The sequence below is a fragment of the Nilaparvata lugens genome, chromosome 2, assembly GCF_014356525.2.
Source record: "Nilaparvata lugens isolate BPH chromosome 2, ASM1435652v1, whole genome shotgun sequence".
Classification (NCBI taxonomy): Eukaryota; Metazoa; Arthropoda; class Insecta; order Hemiptera; family Delphacidae; genus Nilaparvata; species Nilaparvata lugens.
The window spans coordinates 98097171-98119300 of NC_052505.1; the positions used below are offsets into that span (position 1 = coordinate 98097171).

General features: G+C 36.7%; 1 protein-coding gene across 1 annotated transcript in view; it reads left to right on the forward strand.

Annotated features, from left to right (window-relative positions):
* Nucleotides 1–21927, forward strand: part of LOC111047836 (stomatin-like protein 2, mitochondrial) — a 35150-nt gene extending 13223 nt beyond the window's left edge. Inside the window, exons 4-9 of the mRNA XM_039422236.1 lie at nucleotides 2849–2969; nucleotides 6316–6443; nucleotides 11754–11909; nucleotides 16345–16460; nucleotides 19758–19886; nucleotides 21605–21927. Of these exons, the coding sequence (XP_039278170.1) occupies nucleotides 2849–2969; nucleotides 6316–6443; nucleotides 11754–11909; nucleotides 16345–16460; nucleotides 19758–19886; nucleotides 21605–21772 (818 nt within the window). The 3' untranslated portion in view covers nucleotides 21773–21927. The remainder of the gene's footprint in view (nucleotides 1–2848; nucleotides 2970–6315; nucleotides 6444–11753; nucleotides 11910–16344; nucleotides 16461–19757; nucleotides 19887–21604) is intronic.
* The last annotated feature ends 203 nt before the right edge of the window (nucleotides 21928–22130 follow it).

The window sequence follows — 22130 nt, forward strand, 5'->3', positions numbered from 1 at the left end:
AGCTTTATAATATCAACATTATTAAATAGGTTTTTACTTTCCTTGCCCTATTACCATAGGTAAGGAAAGTATTGCTTTCCAAAAAAATTTAAGGTACCCTATTTTCATGTTTTCTATACGTTACATTACTTTGGATATGCCAGTATTAGCTATCCTCTATAGAAGGCAGTGGCAATGCAGAAAATCGGAAATGATGTTCTTCTGTCTTCCCCCACTGTCAGTATAACGCGAACCTCCCTATAGTTGCTCCAAATCTACTCTATCACTATAATTGATAATATTTTAATATTTATATTGATAATATTGACTAATATTTGATGAGATAAACTTACCAACGCTTCGCCAAACGTACATAACAAACTTAATTATATTCATAAATAAAAATACACATCTATTTACTCAACGCAATGTCACAATTTAAGACCAGCAAGTGTAAGTGCTTACAGTATAAATTTCACTGCATTGACAACCAGCAATCATCAGTTCAAGTTCCAGAGCAATAAGCTAATAAATAGGATACCAGACGATTTCATTAGGGAAAAAATTACAAGTAATAAATTTAATAAAATAAGATCCTGGTTAAAAGAGAATTACTTTTTTAAAATCGAAAACTAAATTATTATAAATTATGACTTGCTTTTAACACGCTCAGTTCAAACTTGGTTTTTTTGATTACCTAAAAAAAAATTTTTTTTTATTATTATTATAATTTCTATATTACCTATTTCTATTATTGGGCTTGTTGATTTTTGATTGAAGAATTGATTTTGTGTGTTTAATTATACATATTTTTGGTTTTTGGTTTACTATCTTTTGGTTTGTATTTTAGAATATTATCACGGCAAATGTACCAATAATTTAAAGAATATTTTCGAACTCGTGGCTGGAGCTCAAGGCTTCTTTTTCCAGCCACACCAATGTATATTAGTTGATAAGTGTTATTTTGTAAATTTCTAGTGAATTGGTAAAATAAATAAGAATTGACCGAGCGAAGTGAGGTCTAAGATTCAAGTCGACGGTTTGGCATTTCTCTTAATGTTTAAATGTTTATATGTTGCGCATTTACGGCGAAACGCGGTAATAGATTTTCATGAAATTCGACAGGTATGTTAATTTTCTAATTGCGCGTCGACGTATATACAAGGTTTTTTGGAAATTTTGCATTTCAAGGATAATATAAGAGGAAAAAGGAGCCTCCTTCACACGCCAATATTGGAGTAAAAATCAGACTATAGAATTATTCATCATAAATCAGCTGACAAGTGATTACACAGATGTGTGGAGAAGCCAGTCTATTGCTGTATTTCCATAAGGTCTATAGTTTCAATCAGGTACTTGTGGATGAGAATACTGTGGATGAGGTCTACTGTTCACAGAACTACTAGTTATAATATCAGCTTTAAAAACATTATTAAATAGGTTTTTGGTTTTATAATAGTTCAATACGAGCTCATTCTATAGTCCAAGTTGAGAATTGTGAATGGGTTCCCAACAATATTATGAATCAAAATCTTACTAAGGGTGTGATCACATTGAATGCTTACGATATGTGCAAGTGCACGCTTTGTTATACATGATCAAGCGTGCAGATGAGAAGCAAAATCTGGAAAGAGCTATAGGAACACTCACACTGAACGCGTGCACTTGCTGGTTGCGTTCAGTGTGAGCAGCTACAGGCAAGTCACAACCTGTTTCAATGGAACTTTAGAAATTATGTTTTTAAAGAGAATCGGAATCGCTGCTCTTCTATCTTTCTCCACTGCCATTTTTACGTGGACCTATACTACTATAGTGAGGTCCACGTTATAATGGCAGTGGAGAAAGATAGGAGAACAACGTTGCCGATCTTCTGTCTTGTCAATGCCTTCTATAGACGGTAGCTGATACAGGTTTATTGATGTAATATTAACGGTTCATTCTCGTTTAAAATTATCAATTATATTTTTCAATAATTTCATAATGCAGATAAAATATTTTGTTATTTAATTCTACATTGTTAAAAGACGATCTGGCAACAGAGCAAAGCGAGAAAGAGAGATAGCGCTATCCGCTTTGTTGAATGATAGACAAGGATAGCAATAACATTGCTAATCAAACACTGCCATTATAACGTGGACCTATATATTAACTGGACAGCCTTTTTACTTAGGTACATACTGCGAGTTATATTCAAACCATATGTGTATATATATTACTTATGCATATTATATGGTATATTGACTTGTCTTATACTCCATCCTGGGGTCCCCAAGACGTAATCTAAAAAAATATATATTATCTACTCCAGTAAGCCGTTTTGGGTGTATCCTGTGGCTTAATTTTGTTTATACATTGTATTGAAAATATTTTTGGTGGATAAAAAATATATTAATACATAATACTCTATCTCGATGGTTATAATACCAGTTACACCAGTATGTTGTAAGAACATAATCAAAAGGTTTTCGGTCTTACAATATTCCAATATGAGCTCATTATATAGTTTAAGTGTTGAACAGAATGCGCACTGGCCATGGAAGATGCGGAGGTCTGATGTATGAATGGGGCTTTGCTGACTCTGCTGTATGTGAATGTGGCGCTGAGACACAGACAATTAATCATTTAATATTTAATATGTCCAATTTTTAAATTTAATGGAAACCTTGACGAGGTGCATCAAGCAACACCAAATTTCATCCAATGGCTTGACGCACTGATTTTAAATGTGTGACTTTTACTTTGTAAATAAAATGATGTGTGTACTCGATCTCATACGATATAATAATAATAATATAGTTTAAGTTAAGAATTGTGAATTGTTTTCCATAAATAATACATCAAAATCTTATCAACGATGACTTTGTTGCAGATAATGTTACCCTAAATATTGATGCAATACTCTATCTTCGTATTATCGATCCTTATTTGACAAGTTACGGAGTGGAGGAGCCTGAATTCGCCATTACACAGCTAGCACAAACTACTATGAGGTAAATACAACAAGAATTAAAATAATACAACTTTTTAAATGGTATTCCACGTCAAGGGGCGTTTACATTAGTCAAGTTTCCTTGAATTCAAGTGGTCTTGATATATTAAATCGGATTTAAAACCTGGTTTCCACTAGTAGAGTTAGTGGTCGAGTAACTGGCATACTAACTCTACCGAGCTCACTCTACTCAACTTACTTGGTCGAGTAACTGTTTCCACTACAATTGAGAATAGTAGTTAAAGTGTGTTGTCTGGTGAACATAATTTGAAATGTCAATACTTTTCAATAAATTAACATTTAAACACTATCAATAAATAACAATACTTTTCAAACTTGATAACCTACAGCACGACTCTACTCTACTAGCCCGAGACTGTTTTCATTAGCATAGTAGTGGTAGAGTAGAGTGAGAAGCGGTGGTGGGGGAAGGCGAGTGGTAAAGTACTATCCCTCGGTGCTATCCCACTCTACTCTACTAGAAACTAGTACTCTACCATGAACATTCTCATTGGGAGAGTTCACAAGATGTTAATGTTAGTACTTGCCCAGGCAACTCTACCACTAACTCTACTAATGAAAACAAGGCTTAAGAGTTTGATACAGTATCATAGAATCAGAAAAGATTAAAAGAAACTAAAGGGACTTTTATATTAGTCAAGTTTACTTGTATAAAATGAATGTATTTTGCATAGGCCTACTTAACGTTTTCAAGAACAGAAACTTGAATTCAATATAACAATGTAGCCCTACTTCAAGTTTTGCTGAACATGTTTGACTTGAAGCTTGAAGGTGCAATCCAACCTAAAAATGGGAAAATTAGATGAAACAGTTGTCAGTCAATGTAGAATGTACAGAGTGGTGCAGAGGAAACGCATGTTTTTCGAACCGCTAGTACTCAGTGACGGGAGATGGTATTACCCTTGTTATATTTAAACTATTGGTTAACTTGGCCTGACTACCTCGATTTTTATCAGTACTTTTGTTCTTTGAATTATATTCAGGATAGATTTTTTTGTATTTTTTAGTTCTTGTTATATTTTATTGTATTTATTCTCTCAACTTTAATATATATTTTATATTGTCATTATTATTTATTAAGTTAAGTTTTGCTTGTTTTGAACTGTCCTTTAGTTCTGTTCAGTGATGCTCCTGCAATGCGAACGTGACCTTGTTATCAAGGTCTTTGCATGCAGTATTTTATTTCGTGCATTAATTATGGTGTATTTTGTAAAACAGTGTAGCTGTGCTAGATTACATTCCATCATCCTATAATGAGAATTAATACAAATTAGTATTATCAGCAAGTTTCATATTTATTCGGTTAAAAAGTTCTCTTAAGTATTGTTTTATTATTCTTATTTGCTATCTTTTTTTTAGTTTTGTGCGCTGTACTTTTGTTGTAAATTGGTTGCGAAATAAAGAATCTTATTTGCTTATTTATCTTATTTAACGAATGTTGGCAGACGGCCCATAATATGCCGTTTCAGTCGATATGTATTTGAACGTACAGCATTGTGTATTTGCTGGCGAGCAGTTTTTTTAGAAACAATGTATCTGTAGTCAAAGAGCATCATCTTTCCGTCAATATTTTATAGTTGGACGTCGAGGTGCAGTGCCTGATCGAAATACTGTACTCCGATGGGTTGCAGTGTTTAGAAGTACTGGTTCTGTGATGAAAAAGAAACCACCTGGTCTTCCCCGTTCCCCGGAAAGTGTAGACCGAGTCAGAACGGCAGTTGTTACTAGTTCTAGACGATTGACTAGATGATTCTAGGTCTCAGATGACACTGATTCGGTCTACATTTTCCGGATTACGAACTGAACGGGAAAGTCCAGGTGGTTTCTTTCTCATCACAGAACCAGTACTTCTGAACGCTGCAACCCATCGGACTATAGTATTTTGATCAGGCACTGCAACTCGGCGTCCAACTTTAAAATATTGACGGAAAAGCGTTGCACTGTGACTACAGATTCATTGTTTCTAAAAAACTGTTCGGCAGCAAACACACGATGTTGTACATTCCAACGCTACATAGTGACTGAAACTGCATATTATGGGCCGTCTGCCAACATTCGTTCCTCTCCCGACGCCGAGTAATATCTATTCGAAAAACATGCGTTTCCTTTGCACCACTTTGTATAAGAAAACAACTAAATAAAAAACTATGATGAAGATGAAGAAGACAACTTTAGATTTATGAGATTTTTCTCTTCAGTATTATATACTTTTGAGGTTATGAAAACTTGAATTCTAGTTACTTAAGCTTTTTTGTTAAAATACTTTCAAATACTATAGTAAATAGTATTTACTATTACTATTGAATACTTACCATAATTTAAACTGGCCACTTAAATTAAGATCATTTGCTAATTAATTTTTTAAGAGTGAATTAATTTAATAATTTCTTCAAGTAATTATTAGTAATTATTAGTAATTATTAGTAATTATTAGTAAACAAAATCCAAATTAAATGCTGTAAATCACCACGAAGCCTTCTGCTACTGCAAATATTTGGATTAATTTGGACTTTCGTTAAATAATTGACCGAGCGAAGTGAGGTCTAAGATTCAAGTCGACGGTTTGGCATTTCTCTTAATGAATGTTTATATGTTGCGCATTTACGGCAAAACGCGGTAATAGATTTTCATGAAATTTGACAGGTATGTTCCTTTTTAAATTGTGCGTCGACGCATATACAAGATTTTTGGAAATTTTGCATTTCAAGGATACTATAAAAGGAAAAATGAGCGTCCTTCATACGCCAATATAGGAGTAAAAATCACACTAGAATTATTCATCATAAATCAGCTGTTTATTGGACTATAATACTACCCGTTCAAAAACATCGAACATCTTGAAAATGCATCTTTCCATCAACGTTAGTAGACAGTTGACTATAATACTACCCGTTCAAAAACATCGAACATCTTGAAATTGTATCTTTCCATCAACGTTGTAGACAGTTGCAGCCAGACCTGATAACAGCGCTCACACTCACATTCCGGGACGACACGTCACGATACGATAGGACAGAAAGCTCTATGTTTATTTAGGATTTTTTCTAGACATTTCAAATTGTTAAATTATTTATTAATTTTTGAGAAAACAACAACAGATCAATGTAACTTACTGAGCGCGAGGTCCACTGTTCACAGAACTACTAGTAATTATTAATTGATTAGCTTTTGAATAAATGCGATATCTCAGTACTTACCATATGTAATTTATAAGTAATCAATTTACTGGTTTTTGTGCTTCATTTCTATTTTAGGTAAGATTTAATTTTCAACAGGTTTTTCTTCACTCAAATTTAATCAATTTTTGGCGTTTTTTTCGATTGTAGGTCAGAGCTGGGTCGCATCTCACTGGATAAGGTGTTCTTTGAAAGGGAAAGTCTAAACGTAGCAATTGTCGAGGCGATAAACAAAGCCAGTGCAGCCTGGGGAATAACCTGTCTTCGTTACGAAATCCGTGAGTTTAACGGCTGATTACATGAACTAAACTTTTAGTTTAGTTTATCGATCAAACAAATCTTTGTCGATCAAATCTCCAACTAATGTCGAACTTATCTCGATCAAACTAAACTTTTGATATAAATAAACTTAGATCTGATTAAACCTAACGAAGTCAGACATTGTTTTAGATTTCAAAGCCTTGGCCGTCTTTTAAAATAAGACTTATCGATCAAACAAATCTTTGTCGATCAAATCTCTAACTAATGTCGAACTTATCTCGATCAAACTAAACTTTTGATATAAATAAACTTAGATCTGATTAAACCTAACGAAGTCAGACATTGTTTTAGATTTCAAAGCCTTGGCCGTCTTATAGTTTTTATCTACGCCTTTCTTTTCATACCATTAAACAGCTAAGATATTACCGGCGCGTATTATTGCACTAATTTTGAAAGAATAAGGTTCAACTCACACATACGCGACTCAGGTCGAGAAGAGACTCGACTCTAGTCGAGAGCCTGTGTTTCCAAATGTTGACACTCAGACCAGTCGATTGTAGTCCCCGCGACGTCACCATTTGGAAACACATGCTCTCGACTAGAGTTGAGTCTCTTCTCGACCTGAGTAGCGTAAGTGTGAGTTGAGCCTTAGATGTTGTCAATACCACTATACTTTTCGTATCTTCATTGCGAAACCCGTGAGTTTAACGGCCGATTATATAAACCTCGATCAAGTTTGATCTCTGACAATTAGTCGCATGGGTGGCAGAAAATTATATCACTGTGATTGAAGCTTGTACAACCGGTTATTATTGTGGAAGATGTATTGTATGTAATTGGTAAAACTTATAATTTTCAAAAAAATATTCAAATACAAGCAGAGACAACATAGGCTACAACTAAAAAAGTATCTTTTCCTACAGATACCTTGAAAAGTGACCATTTCTGCACTGATTACAGGCCGCAAAGAATCACTTTTCTGCTCTAGTGCGCAAAGTATTACTTTGCGTACTCCAGATTTGCAGCATGACAACGCAAAATAGTAGGTTATATGGAGCACCAGTGCAGGAAAATCAAAATTTAGTTGGTAACACTGACTGTGGTCCACGTTATAATATGACAGTGGAGAACGGCGTTGACTTGCCATTATGTCCCTTCATTAATTTAATTATTATTATTCAATTTTAAATAAATTAAGGTTTTTATTAATAATAAAATTACACAGAAATCATTTAATGGATTTCAGGGAATTTTACCCATAATTACACACTTTTCATATTCAATGGTAACTGTAGGAAAAATGTAATGTGAAATACGTGCGCAAAGTTCGTTTGCTGCACTCAAGAAACCATTATTCCGCACTCGCCTCGTGCGTAAACGTTTCTTTCGGTGCAGCAAACTGTCACTTTGCGCACTAGTTGCACAAATAACTATTACTCTATGATTTAAGCTATAAATAAAATAATCTTTGAATAAATATAATGTATTTTATTCAAGGTGATTTACTGTCAAGACTACCTAATGAAACATAATAATTTGTTGCTTCAACAGTATTTTGTTCATGATTCTTTTTTACAAAACATCTGTTTGTAAATGATCAAATTGATCAAATGCAATTTACTGAAGGTGCTTAAGGTATTCTAGGTACATTGGATTTAAGCTCGTAGCACACTGGAGACGCGCCGCGCCGCGCTGCCTTGTCAGTTGAAGCATGGAGCACACTGGAGACGCCGTTTTTGCTCAACGCACACTGGGAGTGCGCCGCGCCGCGCCGCCGTTTATCGGACATGACTCTGCGCTGCACGGGTCATTCTATTCTTATATATATATATATATATATATATATATATTATATATAATAAATATCAGCTGATAGTTGCAGTAATAGTAGTTATAATTTTTCTGCTCAAAATTTTCAAGTTTATTTCAATATTATTGAAACTTTCGGATTGTTTAGTGTTATTTCCGGCTCTTATCAACCCTTCGAAATTCATCAGTCATATCTCGAATACGTATTCTCTGAGTGTTAATCTTTGGTGAAAACAGAAATTTTAAACTTAACCTCACTTTGGACTATTTATGTGCCAAAATCAAGGAATTGAAGAAGTTTTGGGCAATTGCCTGTTTCTCTTTCCAAATATCGTGTTTGTGACTGTTCTAATAAATATTAAAAACAATATTGTTCTTTTTCAATTAAAAAATAAATTGGAAGCCAACATCTATGAAATTAAATCTTTTTTTCAATTGAAAAATAAATTGGAAGCCAACATCTTTGAATTTCCATCTAGCTGTTAGCCCTGTTGTCAATGTCTGCAGTAGCAGAGGTCTTCGGGGTGATTTGCAGCATTTATTTAGGATTTTCGTTAAATAATAATTATCTATGAAATATTTTCCAACTATTACTTTAAATTTATTTTTAATTATTTTTATTCTATTCGGGATAGTCTTCTTGAAATGAAAATAATAAACTTTCTAGTTTGGAGCAAGTGTGATCCACATGAGGTTTAATAAGTTTAGAATATAAATGACATTTAATTTAATCAATTTAGAAAATAAATAACATAAGATAAACGTGTCCACACACGAACCAGCTACCTGGCTGGTCAATCACCAATCGAATATGGACTGGTTACAAAAGGCTGGCCAATCACCATGTTCAATATGGACTGGATGGCCTGACTGTCCGCTTCCTGTATTAGGTATAATCGTGTACAAAGGTGTCCGCACCTTTAGATTAGAATCTGAATGAACACCTGAAAATCAACGAACTTCAACCTTGCTCCTTCAAGATACGCCACAATATAAATACAATACAACATTTAAGCTTACCTGGAATAACTTGGTGTATGTAGGCAAAATTTGTGCAGTTTGTAGCGAGGAGCAAAACTGAGTGAGCTAACCTAAACAAGATTGAGCTGACCGAGGGTAGCAAAATCAAAAGCTTCCGATGGTACGAAAAGGCACCTGAAAGGTGGCGGCGCTCAGAGGAAAAATACCTCTTCTATCGCACACTGGAGACGCGCCTCGCCGCGCTGCGCAGCCACACAGGAAAAATTCCGCTCCGTATTCTCCCAAAAGGTCCGGCAGCGGAATAATTCCACGGCTGCGCGGCTTGGCGAGACGCGGTGCGCCTCCAGTGTGCTTATTCTAACTTATTCACATGCTAAGTATTCAACCGGAAAAATTCCACGGCTTCGCGGCGCGTCACGTCTCCAGTGTGCTCCGTGCTTTACTCTCTTCTTTCAAAGTAACTTTCAATGCCAAGACCTCCTACTGATACGGAACAGCTTCAACAGTTGTGGTTTCCGTTTCATCTCACAAAACATATGTTCGTAATTCGTTTTTGAACTGATTTTAACAACACTACTGTCTAAGTTTTGAATATTAGTTAATATGGGGGCACCGAGCTTCGCTCGTTACTTATTTATTGACAAATAGAACTCAATTTTTTAAAATGATTGGGGAAGGACTACCAGGCACAGCCCAAAACTGTTTCTTCCCCGAATTTTGATTTATACACTATAAATATTCCAAAAAGTAGGTTATGTTTCATACACTTGAATTCAGGTCAAATTTTCAGTCCAAATATTTGAAAACATAAAAGCTCCAATTTAGATTGTTTGCATACCAAATTGAATAGCAAAATAACACTCACTAATCACTTTAATATTTTGTCAACAAAATTTCTAGATTTCTCGCGAGATACGGTAATTGATTACACAGCTGATCTCCCACACAGGCACACACATCTTCTGTTATCGACAGACGAAGAAATCATCATCTGTTTTTCAGAAATACAAATAGAAAAGACATACAGAAATTGCTCGCTTAATATAATAGGATATTAGAAACCAGTACTGTACTGAAGTGTGGAGCACTATCGGATTTTAAAAATTTGAATACCATATCCGAAAGCACTTCACACGTGAGTACTAGTTTTTACTTTCCTTGCCCTATTACCATAGGTAAGGAAAATATTGCTTTCCGAAAAAAATTAAGGTATCCCAATTTCTAAATTTCTATACGTTTCAAGGTCCCCTGAGTCCAAAAAAGTGGTTTTTGGGTATTGGTCTGTATGTGTGTGTGTGTGTAAAGCTGCGTACACATATACGCTCTTCCAACCCGCACCGAGCACGCTCCTCCCTCGTACCGCCCTCGTACCGCCATCGAACTACAGTCGCGCCGCCCACGCACCCATCATGAACGTTACGGAAGATGTTAGATCTTCTCGCGTTCCCCGGTCGAACCATTGTTGCTCCCCGGTCGATCATCAATCGCTCTGCTGGAGTGACGTTCGGTTGCGGAGCAGAGCGAAAGTCTGTACGCACCTTTTGAGTGTATGTGCGTCTGTGTACACGATATCTCATCTCCCAATAAACGGAATGACTTAAAATTTGGAACTTAAGGTTCTTACAATATAAAGATCCGACACGAACAATTTCGATCGAATGCAATTCAAGATGGCGGCTAAAATGGCGAAAATGTTGTCAAAAACAGGGTTTTTCGAAACTTTCTCGAAAACGGCTCCAACGATTTTGATTGAATTCATACCTGAAATAGTTATTAATGATCTCTATCAACTGTCACAAGTCCCATATCTGTAAAAATTTCAGGAGCTCCGCCCCATCTATGCAAAGTTTGATTTTAGATTCTCAATTATCAGGCTTCAGATATGATTTAAACGAAAAAAATTGAGTGGAAAAGATTGAGCATGAAAATCTCTACAATTAATGTTCAGTAACATTTTCACCTAAAATTGAAAATAAGCTCGAAATTCGAGAAAATGTGATTATCCAATTGCAAATTGTTGATTCTATCAAATTATAGAACTATAACTTCTATCACTATGAAGAGATAGCAGACCTCGTATGTCTCCAGTGTTATTGTCCTGTCACCAGCTAGCTAAGATCTTTGTTTATAAGTAGACTTGATATGCCCGTGTACACTAGCGTCAGGTGATCAATTTTCATAACGGCAAGGAAAGTTGTGTAAGTGCGCCACACCAGATTATTAATAACTATTATTCAAAAATAACACTGTAGTGTCGTCAATATTAGTTTGAAAACTAATTACAAACATATGTTTTATGAGATGAAACGGAAACCACGACTACTAACTGTTGAAGCCAATAGATTGTCTTGAATGAAATGTCTTGGCAATGAATTAATGAAAAACTAATTATCAACTAGCATTTCGTCATGGATAATGAAAGATGGGGGTTAATGTTTGTAGATAAATGAATGAATAAATACGATTTACAGATGGGAATGAATTGGATTTCCGTTTAATAATAATCATTCAAATACGATTTTTCCTCCCTTTTCAAGGTGACATAAAGCTGCCAAGTAGAATTCAGGAGGCGATGCAAATGCAGGTGGAAGCGGAGCGTAGAAAAAGAGCGACTATTCTGGAATCTGAGGGAGTGAGAGAGGCCGAAATCAATGTCGCCGAAGGAAAACGCCAGTCGACGATATTGCAATCAGGTTTGTACTATGCGTAAAGCCGGGCCTCCATCCGAAGAAATTACAGGGTTGCCAAATCGTGTAAAATTACAACTTTCTCAAATTTCCAATTCAACGTCAGAATTGGATGTATAATATCATCCCCGATATTCTAGTAGTGCTAAAAAAGTTTCAGGGTTGAAGGATTAAAAGGAAATTTAACTTTTATGACAAAATTGGAAACATCGCGAAGATTTGTTTTTCTTTTGAATATCACTTCTCTCAGAATCATGTAGCGTCGTAATGAGTAATCAAATGAACGGGGAGACTGTCTCCTTTCTATTGGCGTCTGAATCATTTTTATCCGACCCATAGCTATTTTTCGATTAATAATTATGTTCGTGAATGTCGAGACATTTCGAGCAGAAAACATGAAATTTTCGACATGCTAGAAACTTTTTTGTTTCAAAAGATAAATAGGTGGTGAAAGCGAGAAAGTTTCTCAGAAATAATTGAAATTATTTTTCCAATTGTCAAACGTTGAATTGGAAATTTTAGAAAGTTGAAATTTTACACGATTTGGCAACCCTGTATTTTTTTCGGATGGAGGGCCAAGTCTCAACTTGTTTTACACAAACTATACTTACTCCTTGGCTCTATAACCCATTCAGGGTCTTGGCCTCTCCAATCATCTCGATCCTATGCCTTCCTTCTCCATCCTCTGATGACGATCTGCCTCTACGTCATCGATCCATCGCAGTCTTGGCCTTCCTCTCAATCTCCTTTCACCTGGATTCATCCTGTAGACTTTCTTTGCACTTCTCGAGTCACTCATCCTCTCTACATGTCCTAACCAACTAAGACACCTCACCTTCATTTCAGCTACAATGTCTGGAGAATTACTAGTAGTTCTGTGAACAGTAGATCTCGCGCAGTTGAAAACCACAGCCTCCATCAGAGTGAATTATGTCCTGTCCTGATGTGTCGGCGAGATTTATCGGTGTGTAAACAACTAATGGCTGTTTGAAATGTTGTATCGACAATAATTATTAATATTAATTATAGTTATTAGCATTAGAATGCTAATTATTTGCTGTAAACAACTATGCTACTATCATTAAAAGCTTACCGAGTTGAAAGCAGAGAAACGTCGGGAGAAAATAATAAGCTACATTGAGTTAACAAGTAGTAGTTTAGAATCTGCCTCCAAACAAATTTAAGAAAATGTATACAGTTATCTAAAAAATAATGCCTTTTACTCAATTGAGGAATACCTGAATTGAATGTAAGTTAATGTAGATATGCTTTATCAGGTATGATTTTCTGTTAAATTGTGTGTAGCCTACTTTTAAAATGTATATATTATGACTTGCCTACTGCTATAATTGTAGCCTGATGGTTAATAAAACGAATCTTGAATCTTGCATGCCTCATCGCTTGCAATTAATAGTCCACACGACAGCTCATTTTTACCAAATTACATTGGGATATTAATTGCATGCAATTAATAATCCACTCGACAGCTGATTTATGATGAATAATTCTGTAGTCTGATTTTTACGGTAATATTGGCGTTCGAAAAAGACTCCTTTTCCTTTTGTATTATCCATAAAATGCAAAATTTCAAAACATCTTGTATATACGTCGACACGCTATTTGAAGAGGAGCATACCTGTTAAATTTCATGGACATCTATTGCCGCGTTTCGCCGTAAATGCGGAACATAAAAACATAGAGAGAAATACAAAACCGTCGACTTGAATCTTAGACCTCACTTCGATCGGCCAATAAAGTTCTTGCAGCTCTTGATTGGTGCGGATTTTTCATTCTCCAGCATTACAGATGAGTCCGTAAATTTACGGAGTATCTTTCTCTCCCAGACATTGAGTAAGGTCTCTCCGAGTTAATACCCAGGTTTCAGCTCCATATAGCAGTGTTATACACTTGCACTTTTAGTTTTTTTTATATAAGTTGGGAAAAAGGTTTGTGCCAACAAAAATTATCTTAAATGTTGGCATGTGTGTAGCTGCGTACAGACTTAAGCGCCGCGAACACGCACGTTTCACTTTTCATCAGCTGATTATATCTGAATTTGTACAGAAACAGTAAGTTTATAATAAGCGTAGCATCAGCTGATAAAAAATAAAAAGCACGTGTTCGTTGCGTGTCTGTAGGCAGCTTGTCGGGCTCAATTGAGTAATAACATAAGAGAAACGATAGCATAGATATCCCATGGTATAGGGCGTTTATGTCGCAAGGTTTACTGTTATCCCAAGCCGATAGTTCACATAGTTCTTTCCTATGCAGCTGTGTGACGCTGGTAGTCTCTCAAATTGTGCCGTTCATACACTATCACCCCAACAAAACAGTAAAAATTGACAATAATCGATAGTAATCGGCTTGAGATAACAGTAAAAGTTGCGACATAAATTCCCTATACCATGGGATATCTACTTACGCTATTGTTTCTCTATGGTAATAATCTATGAAATCTAAATAGAAAATGTAGAAGCCCTGTATTGCAGGAACTTACAGACTATGGGACCCAGATTGTGGGAGTCGGGTTACGCTTCCGTCTCTGGAAGTAGCATCATTGCAACGTTAGTAGACAGAAGGTTGATCACTTACAGGTAAACGATTCGAAGTGGTGGGGGGAACGCCAGCGTGACGTCACGTGTAGTAAGGAACTGATTGAGTAACCACACTTGGCATACAGTTTATTCACTGTAGCTTCAAATACATCGTCGATTAATCCCCTTAAGATTGACCTAGAACTTCAAAATTATCTTTACTTGTAGCGAATGAATCACTGATTCTAATGATGTAGTTAAGTATACCAATTTTGAGTTCATTCAACTTGTATGAATAAAATAAAGTTGAAAGTTTTTCAAGACTCTAAAAAAGTGACATGAAAAAGTTAATAAGGTGGAAAAGCGTTTGTAGATAACGTTATACCATTATAATTTCAGATTAATCCATAAAACAATCTTGATAAACCAATGCATTCCAATAAACCGATGCCGATAAATCTGATGCATTGCATCCATAATATAAATGCACTGAACACATGTTGGTATCGAGCACATTTTCTACATCTGTACTACGAAAATCAAAATATCTCATCCCCGAAATTCACAAGCTGACGTATGGCCAAACTATAAAATATAAATACTACCTAGAAAGATGAAGAAACCTCAAGGGTTTGAAAGGGTAGGTTAGGAGATTAGGTTTTCGCTATTAAATGGCGAAATGCTTGTATTATTAGGTTTTGATAATTGACCGAGCGAAGTGAGGTCTCAGATTCAAGTCGACGGTTTGGCATTTCTCTTAATGTTCAAATGTTATATGTTGCGCATTTACGGTGAAACGCGGTAATAGATTTTCATGAAATTTGACAGGTATGTTCCTTTTTTAATTGCGCGTCGACGTATATACGAGGTTTTTGAAAATTTTGCATTTCAAGGATAATATAAAAGGAAAAAGGAACCTCCTTTATTCGCCAATATTAAAAATCATACTATAGAATCATTCATCATAAATCAGCTGACAAGTGATTACACAGATGTGTGGAGAAGCCAGTCTATTGCTGTATTTCCATAAGGTCTATAGTTTCAATCAGGTACTTGTGGATGAGAATACTGCGTGAGGTCTACTGTTCACAGAACTACTTGTTATTGTAAAGCAGAAACAGAAAGCTTGCATGTCAGAACATGTTTGCGTTACATAATAATTCGACTATACGTCATCATATGATTTTCAAGAATGCGAGCGATATTTTGCCTACTCTGTACTACAGTCTACGTCACGACTGCAGTTCCCCCACTCCAATTGCATGTCAACTCCAATACAATAGATGAGTGACCAACCTTGTGTCTACTAACTTTGGCATCATAGTATGTCGAAAACTCCTCTCACTGGTCCTTCTTTCCGAAACGCTTGCGTCCCCTTTTGGTCGCCTGTGTGGTGGACGTGCAAGCGCCCACCCTGGAGACGTATACATACAATTGGGAACCACGAGTATTTTTCCTGGCATGTAGATTAGTTAGAGGATACGTCCGGGCTTTGCCAGGCCCACGTATCGCCGGAACTGTACAGTGGTGGTTCCCCTGCAATGCAGGCTAAACTACTCCATGATACTTATAATAATAATAATAACTTTTATTCACTTCATTGTACAATTTTACAAAGCATAAAACATAAAAAATATCAAGTTCACTCCTCATTAGGCTAGGCCTGCGTCGAGGAGTGGTTCGTCTTATGAATTACAGAAAATATATAAGAAAAACGATTCAGCTGCTTCAAGTACTAAGTAATACTTGCCTACCGACTTGGCAGTGCCGATTGTCACGCCTCACGGGATATTTATTTATTATTTACATGAAAAAAAGTTCTTCAATTGCTGCATTCACGCACAGATTCACTCACCACTCACGCATTTGAATAATATTTCATTATTTAATGTTCTATTTGCTTGTAGAGGCTGAACGAGAGGAGCGCATCAACCAGGCAACAGGAGAGGCTGCAGCTCTGATGACAGTCGCCGAAGCCAGAGCAAAGAGTTTAGCTGTTGTCGCTGAATCTCTCTCCAAAAAAGTATGTCACATTTTGAATATTAATTTAATTTTGAAAAAAAAACATGTTCCATGATAGGCAGGCATATTTCTATTTCTTTAATCAATCAGTTATAATTTAATTAGAGTTTATAAAAAAAAGAAACACAATAGGATTATTTTTTTATTGTAAAATATTACAGTTGTTAATACTTTTGATATCAGAATGGAACAATATACTAAATTCTTTCTATTTATGTTTTAAACAGACCCTTGCGGAGCACGGGTTACCTGCTTTTTTTTAAAATAGAATTGTGTGTAAATTAACTAAGAATGATAACAGGCTACCTTCAAATATTCTTCAAATATGGCCTCTCGCAATCATTATAATTATTTAATCGGAAAAAGATCCAGCCAACAAAAATTGTCGAGCTATTTATCTACTAATACACTATTTTGATATTTTAAACAACATGCAGTTAATTGACTGCATAACTGCAAATAATCATAGAGAATAGATAAGAAAATATTCCATGGTATAGGTATTTTGTGTTCCAAATTTCATGCCGATTTTTTTGTTAATTCAAGCCGATTACTGTCGACTATTGTCTATTATTACTGTTTTGGCCGGTAGAGTGTGTAAGAAAGGCACAGTATGAGAAACTACATATGCGTCACAAAAAATAACTACTAGGACTATCGGCTTGAATTAACCGTGAAATTCGCAACTAAAGCTGCGTACACACATACGCGCCTCCAACCCACACCGAGCACGCTCCGCCCTCATACCACCCTCGTTCCTCCATCGTACCGCAGTCGCTCCGCCCCCGCTCTGCAGTCGCACCCATCATGAACGTTACGGAAGATGTTAGCTCTTCTCGCGTTCCCCGGTCGAACCACTGTTGCTCGCCGGTCGATCATCAATCGCTCTGCTGGAGTGACGTTCGGTTGCGGAGCAGAGCGAAAGTCTGTACGCACCTATACGCGCCCTATAGTATACTATGGGATATCTTCTTAAGCTATCTTTTATCTATGAAATAATTAACTGCATGTTGTTGTATAAAACATCAAAATAGTATATTTATACATCGCAGTTCGGATTTGATCAAGAAATTGATTAAGAAACAGTTCGGATTTGGCTGTTTCAATGCCAATAGAATATAGCCTTGAACTATTGGGTCATGCTCCCTCAGTAAAAAATATACTTTTGTGTCAGAAGCGAGCTCTTAGAGCTATGTTAGCAAAAGTCCCAGAGAATCTTGTCGACCTCTCTATATCCAATTAAAATTATTGACTGTTTACAGCCTGTACATATTAACACTTCTAATACATGTTAAGAGAACCATATCAAACTATGATGAACGTGGTTCTTTGCAGAGCTTTAATGTTAAGCTGCGTACACATATACGCGCTTCCAACCCGCACCGAGCACGCTCCGCCCTCGTTCCTCCATCGTACAGCAGTCGCTCCGCCCCCGCTCTGCAGTCGCACCCATCATGAACGTTACGGAAGATGTTAGCTCTTCTCGCGTTCCCCGGTCGAACCACTGTTGCTCCCCGGTCGATCATCAATCGCTCTGCTGGAGTGACGTTCGGTTGCGGAGCAGAGCGACAGTCTGTACGCACCTTAAGATCTAGCTATATTATTAATGTCCCTCAGTGTAGAATGGAGAAGACACAAGACCACTGGCTTGTGGGTGGTATAAAATTATATAATAGTTTACCTCTCCATGTAAGAATAGCTCCTTTCAATGAATATAAAGGTGCGTACAGACTTTCGCTCTGCTCCGCAACCGAACGTCACTCCAGCAGAGCGATTGATGATCGACCGGGGAGCAACAGTGGTTCGACCGGGGAACGCGAGAAGAGCTAACATCTTCCGTAACGTTCATGATGGGTACGTGGGCGGAGCGACTGTAGTTCGATGGAGGAACGAAGGCGGTACGAGGGCGGAGCGTGCTCGGTGCGGGTTGGATGCGTGTATATGTGTACGCAGCTTAAGAGTGTAGACTTCAAAGGTGGTTTGAGAAGAAACCTTTCTACTATATTGTTGAGTCCTTTAATTGAGACTGAGTTTGACATATAGGCTGTGATTCTTGATTTGAACTGTGATATGGATGTTTTATGAATGTATGTTTCTTGTTTTCTGTCTGTATTGTCTTTTTACAATATTATTTTCCTACAGATACCTTGAAAAGTGACTATTTGTGCACTGATTGCAGGCCGCAAAGAATCACTTTTCCGCACTAGTGCGCAAAGTGAGTACTTTGCGTACTCCAGATTTGCAGCATGACAACACAAAATAGTTAGTAGGTTATATGGAGCACCAGTGCAGTAAAATCAAAATTAAGTTGGTAGCTGCACTGACTCATAGTGAGGCCCGCCCACCTGACTCATGAATGGCAATGGAGAACAGCGGTGCCTTGCCTGCCTGCCATTATAAGTGCCTTCATTATAGTCATTTCAATGCTAACATAACATAAACCCCCTTCAAGCAGTCACATAAATTTTCAATTGAATTACTAATCATTATAATTCAATTATTATTATTCAATTTTAAATAAATTAAGATTTTTATTAATAATAAAATTACACAGAAAAACATTTGATGGATTTCAGGGAATTTTACCCATAATTACCCACTTTTCATATTTAATGGTAACTGTAGGAAAAATTTAATGTGAAATACATGCGCAAAGTTTGTTGCTGCACTCAAGAAACCATTCCGCCCTCGCCTACGGCTCGGGCGTAAACGTTTCTTTCGGTGCAGCAAACTGTCACTTTGCGCACTAGTTGCACAAATAACTATTAAGCGGTTGACTTTGTTTTGTGACACCCAACTGTTGATCTTGACTAGAGATTTAATAAAAATGTAATGTTTCTTAAACTGTAAGACTAAACTGAAATTAAGTAAACAATAACTTGGGACTGTAACTGAAAATAATTAATTGATTGATATTGTTCTATGTCTAATCAATATGTAATTATTGTTATTTTTAAATCTTTTTATTGACAATACTCTATGTTTGAAACAAATTCTTGAGTTTATAAAATTTATTTAAACTATAATCTGAAATTGACTCACTTACTTCTTGGCGCTACAGCTCATTCAGAACCTTGACCTCCTCCAAAAAGCCTCTCCATTCGTCTCTACCGGCAGCCTTACGTCTCCATCATCTGACACCCAGCTTCCCAATATTGTCCCCCACATCCTTCAGCCAACGCATCCTCTAAGCCTTCTCCCTCCTGGATTGTTTCTGAAGACTTTTCTTACGACTCTTGAAATTCACTATATGATTTGAGAATTGTTACAATAATTTGTTTCCTATATTTGTTTGTAGGACGGCAAGCATGCGGCTTCCCTAACAATTGCAGAGAAATATGTGGAGGCCTTCCAGAATCTAGCGAAAACCAGTAACACATTAATACTACCCAACAATGCAGCTGATGTGACAAACGTTGTTTCACAGGTATGTCCCATGTTTATCATGCACATACACATGTTCATCATCTCGGTTAGCCGTCGGTCCCGGCTGCCTCAAAAAAGCAGTCGTTAGGTCATTTTAGAGGCCCTGAATTGATCAGTTGCGACCTAAAAACTCTGACACCAGACCTGAGCCAGCCAGATCACACGATATTATTATTATTATTACTATCGGACAATTTTGTCAGACTACTTTCGCACTTAAGACTGGGGACGCACAAGCACCCACGCGCTCTGTATCGAATAGTAGTCCCATCAATAACCTTGGCAAACCACTCATCCACAAACTGACGCTGGTCGACATTGGCCTTCATTGTGTCAACATATAGATGCGGCATTAGAGACGTGTGAATAGAGACGCCGCGGTCAGAGCACATAACCTATAAATTCATTTATACTCGGAACACGGTAGCTGATTTAGAATAAAGAATAAAGCTGTATTATTGATGTAATATTAACTGTTTGAAGTAATCAATTATATTTTATTAAGCAAGAAATTATATTTTTCAATAATTTCATAATTACTTATATAATTTCTTACTATAATAACTTACATAATTTCTTACTCATTGGATTTCTATGTTGTATGAACGTTATGGCGGCAGATGAATTAGAAGTGTTACTATATTACTTATATTATGTTACTATATTACTTATACTCACGGCTACTATATCACTTTTACGATTTATCTCTTATGAATAATCGAATATAATGAATTTTGTAGGTCATGTGCCCTAGCCGGGCCGGCTCTAACCATGTGTCTAGAGACGCCGCTAAGGTATTGCTTCTTCACTGTGGTTTTAAGCCAGTCACACATAGCCTACACATCGATTTTTTGCCGTCCTTATGTAATCTATGAGATCTAACGAAACTTGACAAACATAATTTTCGCCACACTGCACAGAAAGCACCTGTTTTCCAGTCCCTACGTAGATCTGAAAGACCTTGTTTGCAGACGACGTCAGAAAAGGGTTTATTTTCCGGTCTAGGCCAGAAAGATGTCTCTTTCCAGCCGCTCATGGAAGTATTTAATAAGTCATCCGCTAGATCGAGCGAGTGTCCACTTTCATCATCAGCTGAAGTCGCCATGATTTCAGTTCCAGTTTCGAATCAAACTAATTCGCTTCGCAACCAGTTTTATTCAATTATTTATTGTTGATTAGTGCATTCCGAATTTTCAAAAATGCTTGAAGATGACTGTGGTATTCCAAGTGAAATTTTAAAAGAATCTGAAATCCTGACTGCAAATCTTCTACCACTAAAATCAAGAGATAGGTACGATAGCTTAACGAGTATTCTTTATTTATTTTGTCAGCAATACCTGTAGTGTGGCGAAAAATATCGTTCGCACCACGGGCAAAAATGTTTTTCCAGCTCTCAATCTTTTCTAGTCCTCGGCCTACGGCCTCGGACTTGAAAACCGATTTCGAGCTGGAAAAATCTCATTTTCTGCTCTAGGTGCGAAATATACTATTGCTTAATAGTTTATTAGGACTACAAAATAACGCACGTCCAAAATTCGATGTGTTTCAACTGGATTTACTGTGATAGATTTTGACCATTTCAACTTGACAAACATAATCAGTTCAATCTAATAGAATTTATTAGGACGGCCAAAAATTGATGTGTGTTTAACTGGCTTTACTGTGATAGATTTTGACCATTTTAGTAATCTGATCGTTCTGTTTCCGTGTGTTTTGCAGGCATTTGCAATCTACAGAACGCTAGTCAATAAGCAGGAACAGGAAAGCCAGACCTCAATAATTGCAGAGAATGTTAGCGAGCAGACTCCAATCAGAATCGCCGATATTTGCACTGAAAAATCAGAAACCAAGGAGGATTCTTTCAAATCGTCGCCTCCCACTTTGTAATATCATTTCATAGTTTGTAAGTAAGTCATGAAATGATGGAACGATTTTGTTAAAATATGTCAGATTCATATTCATCTCACTCGTATTCATAATTATTTTATTATAATATTATTGCCAAAATGTTACTCCAACCAATTAAACTGTTATTCTAAAATCTCTTTATTCTTCTTCATTTGATTCGATTATAGTGAGGTCCACGTTATAATGGGAGTCGAGAAAGATAGGAGAAAAACGTTGCCGATCCTCTCTCTTGTCGGGTCGATGTCAAACGAGGCAAACGACAGAAGAGTCCTGCGACAGTCGAGACCAGCGACGGTAGAGACCGGCGACATTCGAGGCCAGTGACGGTAGAGGACTC